Source organism: Aegilops tauschii, chromosome 2, assembly GCF_002575655.3.
Source record: "Aegilops tauschii subsp. strangulata cultivar AL8/78 chromosome 2, Aet v6.0, whole genome shotgun sequence".
NCBI lineage: Eukaryota > Viridiplantae > Streptophyta > Magnoliopsida > Poales > Poaceae > Aegilops > Aegilops tauschii.
The window spans coordinates 240,910,535-240,922,783 of record NC_053036.3 but is presented as its reverse complement, the minus strand read 5'-3'; the positions used below and the strand labels follow the sequence as shown (position 1 = coordinate 240,922,783).

The following is a 12,249-nucleotide window of genomic DNA, read 5'->3' as shown; positions in this document are numbered from 1 at the left end:
GTTTGCGATTTCCTTCTTCTCTTGCCCCCATGTCTTTTGGGCATTGCCGCATGTGGCATTTTAAATTATCTGGAATATGTAAGACAATTATTATCCGTGCCATTGTAAATTTGTCGTCGTATTATCCGTTGCCATTTTATTTATCGTTGTATTATCCATTGCCGACAATTATTATCCGTGCCATTGTAAATTTGTCGTCGTATTATCCATTGCCATTTTATTTATCGTTGTATTATCCATTGCCGCATGTGGCATTTTAAATTATCCGGAATACAAGTTGAAAACACTAACAAAGCCATGGGATCACAAGAAAACACCCTCTGTCTGCTTTAATTAACTGCATGTCAAACAACGCTCGGCCTCCATTAATGGAGAAATTGTGAGCGAGGCGGGCGACTGGTGGATGGAGGTCAAAGAGCTCGCTTCCCAGTGAGCATGCGCGGCGGACTGCTCGCACGCGTCCCGTCGAGCATGCGCGGTGGACAGGTCGCACACGTCCCATCGAGCCTGCACGATGGACTGCTCGCACACGTCCCGTCGAGCCTGCACGGCGGGCTTCTCGCGCTCATCCCGTCTAATCAAATAGCTACATGCACGCCACCTACTATGGTTAATTTTGGCACAAAATACAAAGACGACCAGTGAAGGAGGACCGAGGTAGTACTCTCCCATAAAAAGAGGGACGCGTGGCTGCACTTAAATGGTTACGGGAACACACACGGTTCATATAATACAACCGTTTGCGATATTGAAGTGTCAGCTATTTGTTTCAAAAGGACTTTGTTGCCTATTAATGTGTGTGCCTTGTCTCAAACTGGACGATTTTTTACCACGGCATATATGTGCCATGTCATGAAACCATACCTCATTATTTTTGGGTGAGTTTTGGATTTACTGGGATTTAAAAAGCGAGATTCTCAATGTTTCGGGATGACAAGATGTTTGTAATTTATTCCCATTCCTTCAATGAGACCTAAACATCCACCCAAGGACACATGTACGATTTTCCGCCCATTTTGCTTCACTGGAGCATGTGCTTGTAGTTCAAATTTGAATTATGGATATTAAATGCCTAGAAAACTCAATTAATATATAAAATGGTCAAACGAACCCTGAAGTTTCAAATTTTAGCACTACACTCCTGCTATTCTATGTTGCCTGTAGAAAACAAAATACAAGGCGAGAAGAGGCAGCGATTATCGTTTCGCCCACAAGAGGGGCACATTTCCCTACCGGAACCATGAGGGTTGCGAGAAGCTCTGGTTTGTAAGAGGCTTGTAATAAAGCTTGGCCCAAATTGGACAATTTTTTACCACGACATATATGTGACATGTCGTGACACCATGCCAGGTTTCATGATTTTCTGGTGAGCTTTGGATTTACGGAGATTTAAAAACGAGATTCCTAATGATTGAGGCCAAGCCAGGACGCCGAGACAGTTGAATTCATTCCCATTCCTTGCATGGGACCTAAACATGCGGACACGTGTATGATTTTTCTAGCCATTTTGTGCACTGGAGCATGTATTTGTAGTTTAGATTTGAATTATGGACATTAAATGCCTAGAAAACTCAATTAATGTATAAAAAAGGCCAAACATACCCTGAATAATTTCGAAGTTTAGCACGAATCTCTCGTTGTTCCATGTTTCTTGTAGAAGAAAATACAAGGTGAGAAGAGGGAGCGATTACCGTTTCGCCCACAAGGGGGACCCGTTTCCCTATCGAAACCACGACGGTTCTTGCGAGAGGCTCCGGTTTGTAAGAGGTTTGTAATAAAGTTGGCCCAAATTGGACAATTTTTTTACCACAACATATATGTGCCATGTCATGACACTATGCCAACTTTCATGATTTTCTGGTGAGTTTTGGATTTACGGGGATTTAAAAACCAAGATTCCCAATGTTTGAGGACGAGCCAGGACGCCGAGACGGTTGTAATTCATTCCCCATTCCTTGCCTGGGACCTAAACATTCATCCAAGGACACATGTATGATTTTTCTAGCCATTTTAGTGCACTCGAGCATGTATTTGTATTTCAGATTTGAATTATGGACATTAAATCACTAGGAAACTCAATTAATGTATAGAAAGGCCAAACAAACCCTGAATAATTTTAAATTTCAGCATAGATATCCTATCATTCCATGTTGTCTGTAGAAAAAATACAAGGCGAGAAGAGGCAGTGATTATCGTTTTGCCCACAAGGGGGACACATTTCCCTATCAGAACCACGAGGCTTCTTGAGAGAAGCTCCGGTTTGTAAGAGGCCTGTAATAAAACTTGCCCCAAAATGGGCAATTTTTTCCACGACATATATGTGTCATGTCGTGACACCATGCCAAGATTCACGATTTTCGGGTGAGTTTTGGGTTTACGGGGATTTAAATACCGAGATTCTCGATGTCCGAGGCCGATCGAGACACCGTGACAGTTGTAATTCATTCCCATTCTTTGCATGGGACCTAAACATGCATTCAAGGACACATGTATGATTTTGTAGCTATTTTGGTGCATTAATTTGAATTATCCACATTAAATTAATGCTTATAAAACTTAATTATAATGTATAAAAAAGGCCAAATGAATCCTTAATATTTAAAGCGGTTCTGGTCAACCGTCTGTCACCCGTGGGTAAGCATTATGCGCATGTGTCGTGCTAGCTCACGTCCTTCTTTACTAAGTTTTCGATATTAATGGTGTTATATATCCAAACACGCTACAGTTTCCCGCCACTCCTCCCATCAGTTTCCCGCCTTTTCTCCCATCGGTTTCCCACTGCCAGTGTAAGTGCTCATAGAATGCTAGGTAGTGACACACCGGCCATGTAAAGATTGCACACAGTTTCTGATGCGGAGCATCCTACGATCATCCCCATGGACTTACCTACGCCTCTATGACACCACATGGACCAATGACTAGAGCTCGAGCAAGGGCTATTGAAACTAAGGTGAACTCGTTCCTCTCCGAACTTACACATTCTTCATATGAGACATGACTACTACCTCAAGCGGAAACCCTATGTATGAGCAGGTGCTTAGAGGGAAGCCACAGAACAACTATATCCATTGAACAAGATAGCGAGGAAGGCAAGTACAAGGACCAAGAGGAAAAGCTGCCAGAAGCTTACAGCCACCGGATGACCGGTCTGGAGCGGACGTCCGATGCCTGGAAGTCACACTGGCCAGAGGGACCAGCTAGCGAACTCTACAGCGTTTGAACGACCGGCGCCCTATGGACGTCCGATCCGCCCCAGCACCCGAACGACCGGCCTCCACCGAGAATCCGACATCTTCCGACCAGGGCCGAAATGCCAGAAATCCGAGGTCCACCAGACGACCGGCGCATCGGACGTCTGACCCTGACCGGAAATCTGACATCGCCCATCCAGAGCCAAAACGCCGGACGTCCGACGCCGACGGATGACTGGACCCTCGTGAGTCACCCGACGTCCAGTAGTTGTCGGACATGCGACGCCTGTTTGTGCACAGTGTATTGGGCCGAAGCCCATGTACCCCTTCGCCCCTCTAGACTATACATACGACTCCACCTCCACTTTTCCACGGTTAGCATTGGTTTAGCTCATTTGAGAGGTAGAGCTTTGCTCATCCACTTGATACATACTCCATTGGAGACTGAGGCCTCCGCGGAGAAGATCCCAAGTGGATTCAAGCCCCCGAAAGGGAAGATCCCCTAGTGGATTCAAGACCTCCTCTTGGAGAGAACTAGCTACTTGTATCCTTCCTTTGCTGTCTTTGGATCATTCTGACCTCTTTGTGTTCATGGATCTAGCTCGTGTGTGATTGTATCCCGTTGATTTGAGTGTTTCTCTCGTTTCCCCTCGTGTTTCCCCTCGTGTATTCCTCGTGTTCTTCGTGGGATCCCCTCTAAATCTTGCCTCTCTGATGAAGCGTGAGTAGCTTACCTCAGACCTACGGGTCCATAGCTAGTAGCTAGATGGCTTTTTCTCTCTCTTTGATTCTCAATACCATGTTCTCCTCGATGTTCTTGGAGATCTATCCGATGTAATACTCTTTTGCGGTGTGTTTGCCGAGACCTGATGAATTATGGATTTATGATCAGCTTATCTATGAATATAATTTTAATCTTCTCTGAATTCTTATATGCATGATTTGATATCTTTGCAAGTCTCTTCGAACTATCAATTTGATTTGGCCAACTAGATTGGTTTTTCTTGCAATGGGAGAAGTGCTTAGCTTTGGGTTCAATCTTGCGGTGCTCGATCCTAGTGACAGAAGGGGAACCGACACGTATTGTATTGTTGGAATCGAGGATAACTAGATGGGGTTTTCATCATATTGCTTGAGTCTATCCCGCTACATGATGTCATCTTACTTAATGCGTTACTCTGTTCTACGAACTTAATACTCTAGATGCAGGCAGGAGTCGGTCGATGTGTGGAGTAATAGTAGTAGATGCAGGCAAGAGTCGGTCTACTTGATACAGACGTGATGCCTATATTCATGATCATTGCCTTAGATATCGTCATAACTTTGCCCTTTTCTATCAATTGCTCAGCAGTAATTCGTTCACCCGCCGTAATATTTTCTATCTTGAGAGAAGCCTCTAGTGAAACCTATGGCCACCGGGTCTATTTTCCATCATGTAAGTTTCCGATCTACAGTTTTAGTTTCCTATTTACTTCATTTGCAATCTTTTACTTTCCGTTCCATAAACCAAAAATACCAATAATATTACTTTACCATTTATCCATCTCTATCAGATCTCACTTTGCAAATAACCGTGAAGGGATTGACAACCCCTTTGTCGCCTTGGGTGCAAGTTGGTGTTTGTTTGTGCAGGTATTCGGTGACTTGAGCGTTGTCTCCTATTGGATTGATACCTTGGTTCTCAAAAGCTGAGGGAAATACTTACTCTACTTTGCTGCATCACCCTTTCCTCTTCAAGGGAAAAACAATGCAAGCTCAAGAAGCATCACAGAATAGTGCCTCGGGGATGACGCTGAAAGCGGTCATCGAGGAACTGATGGGTGACTTGAGGAAGCTCCGGATCGAGCACGAGCTAGAGGTGGAGGAATCCATGGCTGCTGTCAAGCAAAGTCATGAGGAATTCTAGAAGGAGCTGGAGGATCTCGTCGCCCGGCGATCCATCGAGGAGTAAACACAGTAGTGACCGAGATCGTTGTTTGCGATTTCCTTCTTCTCTTGCCCCCATGTCTTCTGGGCATTGCCGCATGTGGCATTTTAAATTATCTGGAATATGTAAGACAATTATTATCCGTGCCGTTGTAAATTTGTCGTCGTATTATCCGTTGCCATTTTATTTATCGTTGTATTATCCATTGCCGACAATTATTATCCGTGCCATTGTAAATTTGTCGTCGTATTATCCGTTGCCATTTTATTTATCGTTGTATTATCCATTGCCGACAATTATTATCCGTGCCATTGTAAATTTGTCGTCGTATTATCCGTTGCCATTTTATTTATCGTTGTATTATCCATTGCCGCATGTGGCATTTTAAATTATCCGGAATACAAGTTGAAAACACTAACAAAGCCATGGGATCACAAGAAAACACCCTCTGTCTGCTTTAATTAACTGCATGTCAAACAACGCTCGGCCTCCATTAATGGAGAAATTGTGAGCGAGGCGGGCGACTGGTGGATGGAGGTCAAAGAGCTCGCTTCCCAGTGAGCATGCGCGGCGGACTGCTCGCACGCGTCCCGTCGAGCATGCGCGGTGGACAGGTCGCACACGTCCCATCGAGCCTGCACGGCGGACTGCTCGCACACGTCCCGTCGAGCCTGCACGGCGGGCTTCTCGTGCTCATCCCGTCTAATCAAATAGCTACATGCACGCCACCTACTATGGTTAAATTTTGGCACAAAATACAAAGACGACCAGTGAAGGAGGACCGAGGTAGTACTCTCCCATAAAAAGAGGGACGCGTGGCTGCACTTAAATGGTTACGGGAACACACACGGTTCATATAATACAACCGTTTGCGATATTAAAGTGTCAGCTATTTGTTTCAAAAGGACTTTGTTGCCTATTAATGTGTGTGCCTTGTCTCAAACTGAACGATTTTTTACCACGGCATATATGTGCCATGTCATGAAACCATGCCTCATTATTTTTGGGTGAGTTTTGGATTTACTGGGATTTAAAAAGCGAGATTCTCAATGTTTCGGGATGACAAGACGTTTGTAATTTATTCCCATTCCTTCAATGAGACCTAAACATCCACCCAAGGACACATGTACGATTTTCCGCCCATTTTGCTTCACTGGAGCATGTGCTTGTACTTCAAATTTGAATTATGGATATTAAATGCCTAGAAAACTCAATTAATATATAAAATGGTCAAACGAACCCTGAAGTTTCAAATTTTAGCACTACACTCCTGCTATTCTATGTTGCCTGTAGAAAACAAAATACAAGGCGAGAAGAGGCAACGATTATCGTTTCGCCCACAAGAGGGGCACATTTCCCTACCGGAACCATGAGGGTTGCGAGAAGCTCTGGTTTGTAAGAGGCTTGTAATAAAGCTTGGCCCAAATTGGACAATTTTTTACCACGACATATATGTGACATGTCGTGACACCATGCCAGGTTTCATGATTTTCTGGTGAGCTTTGGATTTACGGAGATTTAAAAACCGAGATTCCTAATGATTGAGGCCAAGCCAGGACGCCGAGACGGTTGAATTCATTCCATTCCTTGCATGGGACCTAAACATGCGGACACGTGTATGATTTTTCTAGCCATTTTGTGCACTGGAGCATGTATTTGTAGTTCAGATTTGAATTATGGACATTAAATGCCTAGAAAACTCAATTAATGTATAAAAAGGCCAAACATACCCTGAATAATTTCGAAGTTTAGCACGAATCTCTCGTTGTTCCATGTTTCTTGTAGAAGAAAATACAAGGTGAGAAGAGGGAGCGATTACCGTTTCGCCCACAAGGGGGACCCGTTTCCCTATCGAAACCATGACGGTTCTTGCGAGAGGCTCCGGTTTGTAAGAGGTTTGTAATAAAGTTGGCCCAAATTGGACAATTTTTTTACCACAACATATATGTGCCATGGCATGACACTATGCCAACTTTCATGATTTTCTGGTGAGTTTTGGATTTACGGGGATTTAGAAACCAAGGTTCCCAATGTTTGAGGACGAGCCAGGACGCCGAGACGGTTGTAATTCATTCCCCATTCCTTGCATGGGACCTAAACATTCATCCAAGGACACATGTATGATTTTTCTAGCCATTTTAGTGCACTCGAGCATGTATTTGTATTTCAGATTTGGATTATGGACATTAAATCACTAGGAAACTCAATTAATGTATAAAAAGGCCAAACAAACCCTGAATAATTTTAAATTTCAGCAGAGATATCCTATCATTCCATGTTGTCTGTAGAAAAAATACAAGGCGAGAAGAGGCAGTGATTATCGTTTTGCCCACAAGGGGGACACATTTCCCTATCAGAACCACGAGGCTTCTTGAGAGAAGCTCCGGTTTGTAAGAGGCCTGTAATAAAACTTGCCCCAAAATGGGCAATTTTTCCACGACATATATGTGTCATGTCGTGACACCATGCCAAGATTCACGATTTTCGGGTGAGTTTTGGGTTTACGGGGATTTAAATACCGAGATTCTCGATGTCCGAGGCCGATCGAGACACCGTGACAGTTGTAATTCATTCCCATTCTTTGCATGGGACCTAAACATGCATTCAAGGACACATGTATGATTTTGTAGCTATTTTGGTGCATTAATTTGAATTATCCACATTAAATTAATGCTTATAAAACTTAATTATAATGTATAAAAAAGGCCAAATGAATCCTTAATATTTAAAGCGGTTCTGGTCAACCGTCTGTCACCCGTGGGTAAGCATTATGCGCATGTGTCGTGCTAGCTCACGTCCTTCTTTACTAAGTTTTCGATATTAATGGTGTTATATATCCAAACACGCTACAGTTTCCCGCCACTCCTCCCATCAGTTTCCCGCCTCTTCTCCCATCGGTTTCCCACTGCCAGTGTAAGTGCTCATAGAATGCTAGGCAGTGACACACCGGCCATGTAAAGATTGCACACAGTTTCTGATGCGGAGCATCCTACGATCATCCCCATGGACTTACCTATGCCTCTACGACACCACATGGACCAATGACTAGAGCTCGAGCAAGGGCTATTGAAACTAAGGTGAACTCGTTCCTCTCCGAACTTACACATTCTTCATATGAGACATGACTACTACCTCAAGCGGAAACCCTATGTATGAGCAGGTGCTTAGAGGGAAGCCACAGAACAACTATATCCATTGAACAAGATAGCGAGGAAGGCAAGTACAAGGACCAAGAGGAAAAGCTGCCAGAAGCTTACAGCCACCGGATGACCGGTCTGGAGCGGACGTCCGATGCCTGGAAGTCACACTGGCCAGAGGGACCAGCTAGCGAACTCTACAGCGTTTGAACGACCGGCGCCCTATGGACGTCCGATCCGCCCCAGCACCCGAACGACCGGCCTCCACCGAAAATCCGACATCTTCCGACCATGGCCGAAATGCCAGAAATCCGAGGTCCACCAGACGACCGGCGCATCGGACGTCTGACCCTGACCGAAAATCTGACATCGCCCATCCAGAGCCAAAACGCCGGACATCCGACGCCGACGGATGACTGGACCCTCGTGAGTCACCCGACGTCCAGTAGCTGTCGGACATGCGACGCCTGTTTGTGCATAGTGTATTGGGCCGAAGCCCATGTACCCCTTCGCCCCTCTAGACTATACATACGACTCCACCTCCACTTTTCCACGGTTAGCATTGGCTTAGCTCATTTGAGAGGTAGAGCTTTGCTCATCCACTTGATACATACTCCATTGGAGACTGAGGCCTCCGCGGAGAAGATCCCAAGTGGATTCAAGCCCCCGAAAGGGAAGATCCCCTAGTGGATTCAAGACCTCCTCTTGGAGAGAACTAGCTACTTGTATCCTTCCTTTGCTGTCTTTGGATCATTGTGACCTCTTTGTGTTCATGGATCTAGCTCATGTGTGATTGTATCCCGTTGATTTGAGTGTTTCTCTCGTTTCCCCTCGTGTTTCCCCTCGTGTATTCCTCGTGTTCTTCGTGGGACCCCCTCTAAATCTTGCTTCTCCACCATGAACCCTATAAGTTCATCCCGTGCCCGAAATCGCCCAGGCACCAGACGTCCGATAGCCTCCGGACGTCCGACCACCACCGGTTTTCCGACGTTTCCTGACGAAACTGAAATTTTCCTCCAAAATTTCTTAGCTGCCCACTACACCTTCCGCACCACCACTCCCGTAACCCTGCATTGCATTACAGCATACCACCACCGCTTTCCACAACCACCATCACTTACGCGCTACAACCTCCAACAATTTTGACTCGTTTTGTTCTTTGAGAATTTGAGTTGCGGTTCCCGTTTCCTAACGTGTTTCGGCTACTTAGGCATGGTTCGACACTGACATCACGACCGGTCGTCTTCGACACAGACTCATCATCGACAACAACCACTTCACCATTTTGACACCATATACCATAAGCAAGGAATGGTAACCTCGACGACACCTTCATGTATTCCCTTGCCATTGCATTGATAACCACCATGACCCATTTTGCGTCCCTTACCTATCGAGACTAGCCTTTCAATATTGTCGGCAACGTTACTTGTGCACATTAGTGATCATCGTCTCATGGCATATATCACATCATCTTGGTTTCCATATCTTGGTATCATATCTTGTGTCACAAGTTTGTCATCGCATATACACAATTGCTATCTTGGTTCGTGAAGTTTTGCATAAGTGCCCAAAGAAAGAGCTCAAAATAAAAAAGCAAACAAGCTTTTAAGCAAAAGGGAAATATAAGCCAAGAGCTTTTAAGCAAGAACCATAACATCGTACTACATTAAGATTGTCATACTCGATCATCTTGGATCATATCACTGGAACACCATACATATAGCATACTTGGGATAGATGTCATTGCATTTTTGCTTTATAGGTTGTGCACAAGTCTCGTATCCGCATATTGTGCAATCGTGCTAGCGTCTCTCTAGAATTGTGCAACAAGAGAATTTTCCGTGGTTTCCACATTCTGAGCTCATTTTTGGTTGCACGGCCCCATTTATCTTTCCGTGTGTGTGTTTCCGTGTGCCACATTTTTCTATTGGTCTACTTGTTGCATTTGCACATTTGTGAATCTTTTCCAACATTATTGAGTCGTGCTAACAATTGCATAAATTTTGTCCACCATCCTCACCAAGCTCCACCAAAGGTTTTATTTGTGTAGGTGTGAGAAATCGACGAGATCCGGTACCAATTGTGCTATTTCCTTGTTACATTATTGACTGACCATTGATCCATTTTTAACATTAGGTAAGGTACATTTGGTCTAGTTCTTTTCATTCTCCCACTCATATTTGCTTGAGATAATGGATAGGCCAACTACTTCTTCGAATCCACTCTTCATCGAGCAAGATGAGGACCTGAACATCTACGTCACCAAGAACCACCTCTTCGGCATGCAAAGAGCTTTGCATCAACAGAATGAAGCATTGGGCGACCGCATCGACCTACTTGCTACCCACTTGCGACAGTCTGAGCAACATACAAGAGACTACTTCGACACATCGATGTCATCTCTTAAGGAACAAATACAAGCCATGATGGTCAACCGTTCTTCCACATCATCCTCATATTCAAGACGGAGCCACTCAAGTCGACATTCTTCGCAATCTTCTTCGGATGCAAGTCCTCCTCGAGCTCGTTCGCAACGTCGCCAAGACCATGAAGATCATCAAGCTCCACAAAACCCATTCCATGGCAATGGTTTACAAGGCCGTCTCCGCGAGCGCGAACACCAACGGCAACAAGCTAATGAACCTCCGGTCCAAGAGCAAGCTCCAATACACCAAGACCAATAAGAACAACAAGATGGCAACGCCCTTCGAAAAGAGAAACAACATCGTGAGGAATAAGCCCTTGATGCCCAACAAGCTATACGTCCATCAACCCAAGCTGCCCGCGCACGCAACCGAGAACAAGACGAGGCTATCCTCCATGAGCGCCAAGAAGATGCCGCACGTCGTGAAGAGCTTCAAGAGATGAGGAACCGTGCAAGAATTCCACACCCTCAACTCCAAGCTAATCAAGCGGAGCACGAGGAGCGAGTGGCTCAAGACCCTCCCCCATGGCAAGAGCATCCTCATCATCACCAGCGACCCCAACGCAATGAAGAGCAACACTACGGCAAGCTCAAGTTCAACATGCCAAAGTTTTCCGCCAGCGCCGACCCCAAAGACTACCTATCATGGGCATTGAAGGTTGACAAGATCTTTCGCTTGCAGAACTATGACGAAGAAAAGAAGATCACCATGGCATCTCTTGAGTTCCAAGACTATGTCCTCATTTGGTGGGAGCAAGTCATTGAGCGTCACGAAGCAAAAGGTGACCCACCAATCACAACATGGGCTCAAATGAAGGATGTCATGAGAGCGTGCATTGTACCCACGTACTATAGCCGCGACCTCTTCAAGAAGTTACAACTCCTCAAGCAAGGCACAAAGTCGGTTGAAGAGTACTACAAGGAAATGGAGATTGCCATGATTCGAGCTAATGTCATGGAAGATGAGGAACAAACCATGGCACGATTCTTGAATGGACTCAACCATCCTATCAAGAAGATTGCGGATTTCCAACCGTACACGAACCTCCTCGAGCTAGCGCACCAAGCTACCAAGGCGGAGCGACAAGTGCAAGATGATTACAAGTATGCCAAGTACTCTTCCAAGACATACGGCTCCTAAAACCAAGCTTCCATGACTACAACGCCTTCTACATCAACCAAACCTTCTACAAGCAACGACGACAAGTCAAGTTACAAGAAAACTTCGACACCTTCAAGTCGTCCTCCTACTACAAGCAACTTCAAGCTGAGAGCTTCATCATCTACAACTCCACCGGATGAGACCATCAAGACAAGTTCCATCAAATGCCATGTCAAGGCCAAGGCCACAAGACATTTGAGTGCCCACTCGCTGCACCATGATCGCCAATGACGACGGCACCTATGACTCTATGAGTGAAGAAGAAATGGAAGCACTTGAGCACGTGGCCATCCACCGGCGCGTGAATGAAGATGAAGATGACCAAGTCTATTGTGAAAATGATTCGAGCCCCGCTCTCATTGTGTCCAAGGTCTTGACACTTCAACATCAACAAGATGAAGACC

General features: G+C 45.2%; 1 protein-coding gene across 1 annotated transcript; it reads left to right on the top strand.

Annotated features, from left to right (window-relative positions):
- Positions 1 to 11,122: 11,122 nt before the first annotated feature.
- LOC141040913 (uncharacterized) lies at positions 11,123 to 11,824 on the top strand. Its single transcript, XM_073507027.1, has one exon. It carries the CDS (start codon positions 11,123 to 11,125, stop codon positions 11,822 to 11,824), a length of 702 nt encoding a protein of 233 aa, XP_073363128.1.
- The last annotated feature ends 425 nt before the right edge of the window (positions 11,825 to 12,249 follow it).

Excerpts from the sequence above, each read along its gene's own strand:
- LOC141040913 (XM_073507027.1), top strand. The coding sequence starts at position 11,123 with ATGAGGAACCGTGCAAGAATTCCACACCCTCAACTCCAAGCTAATCAA.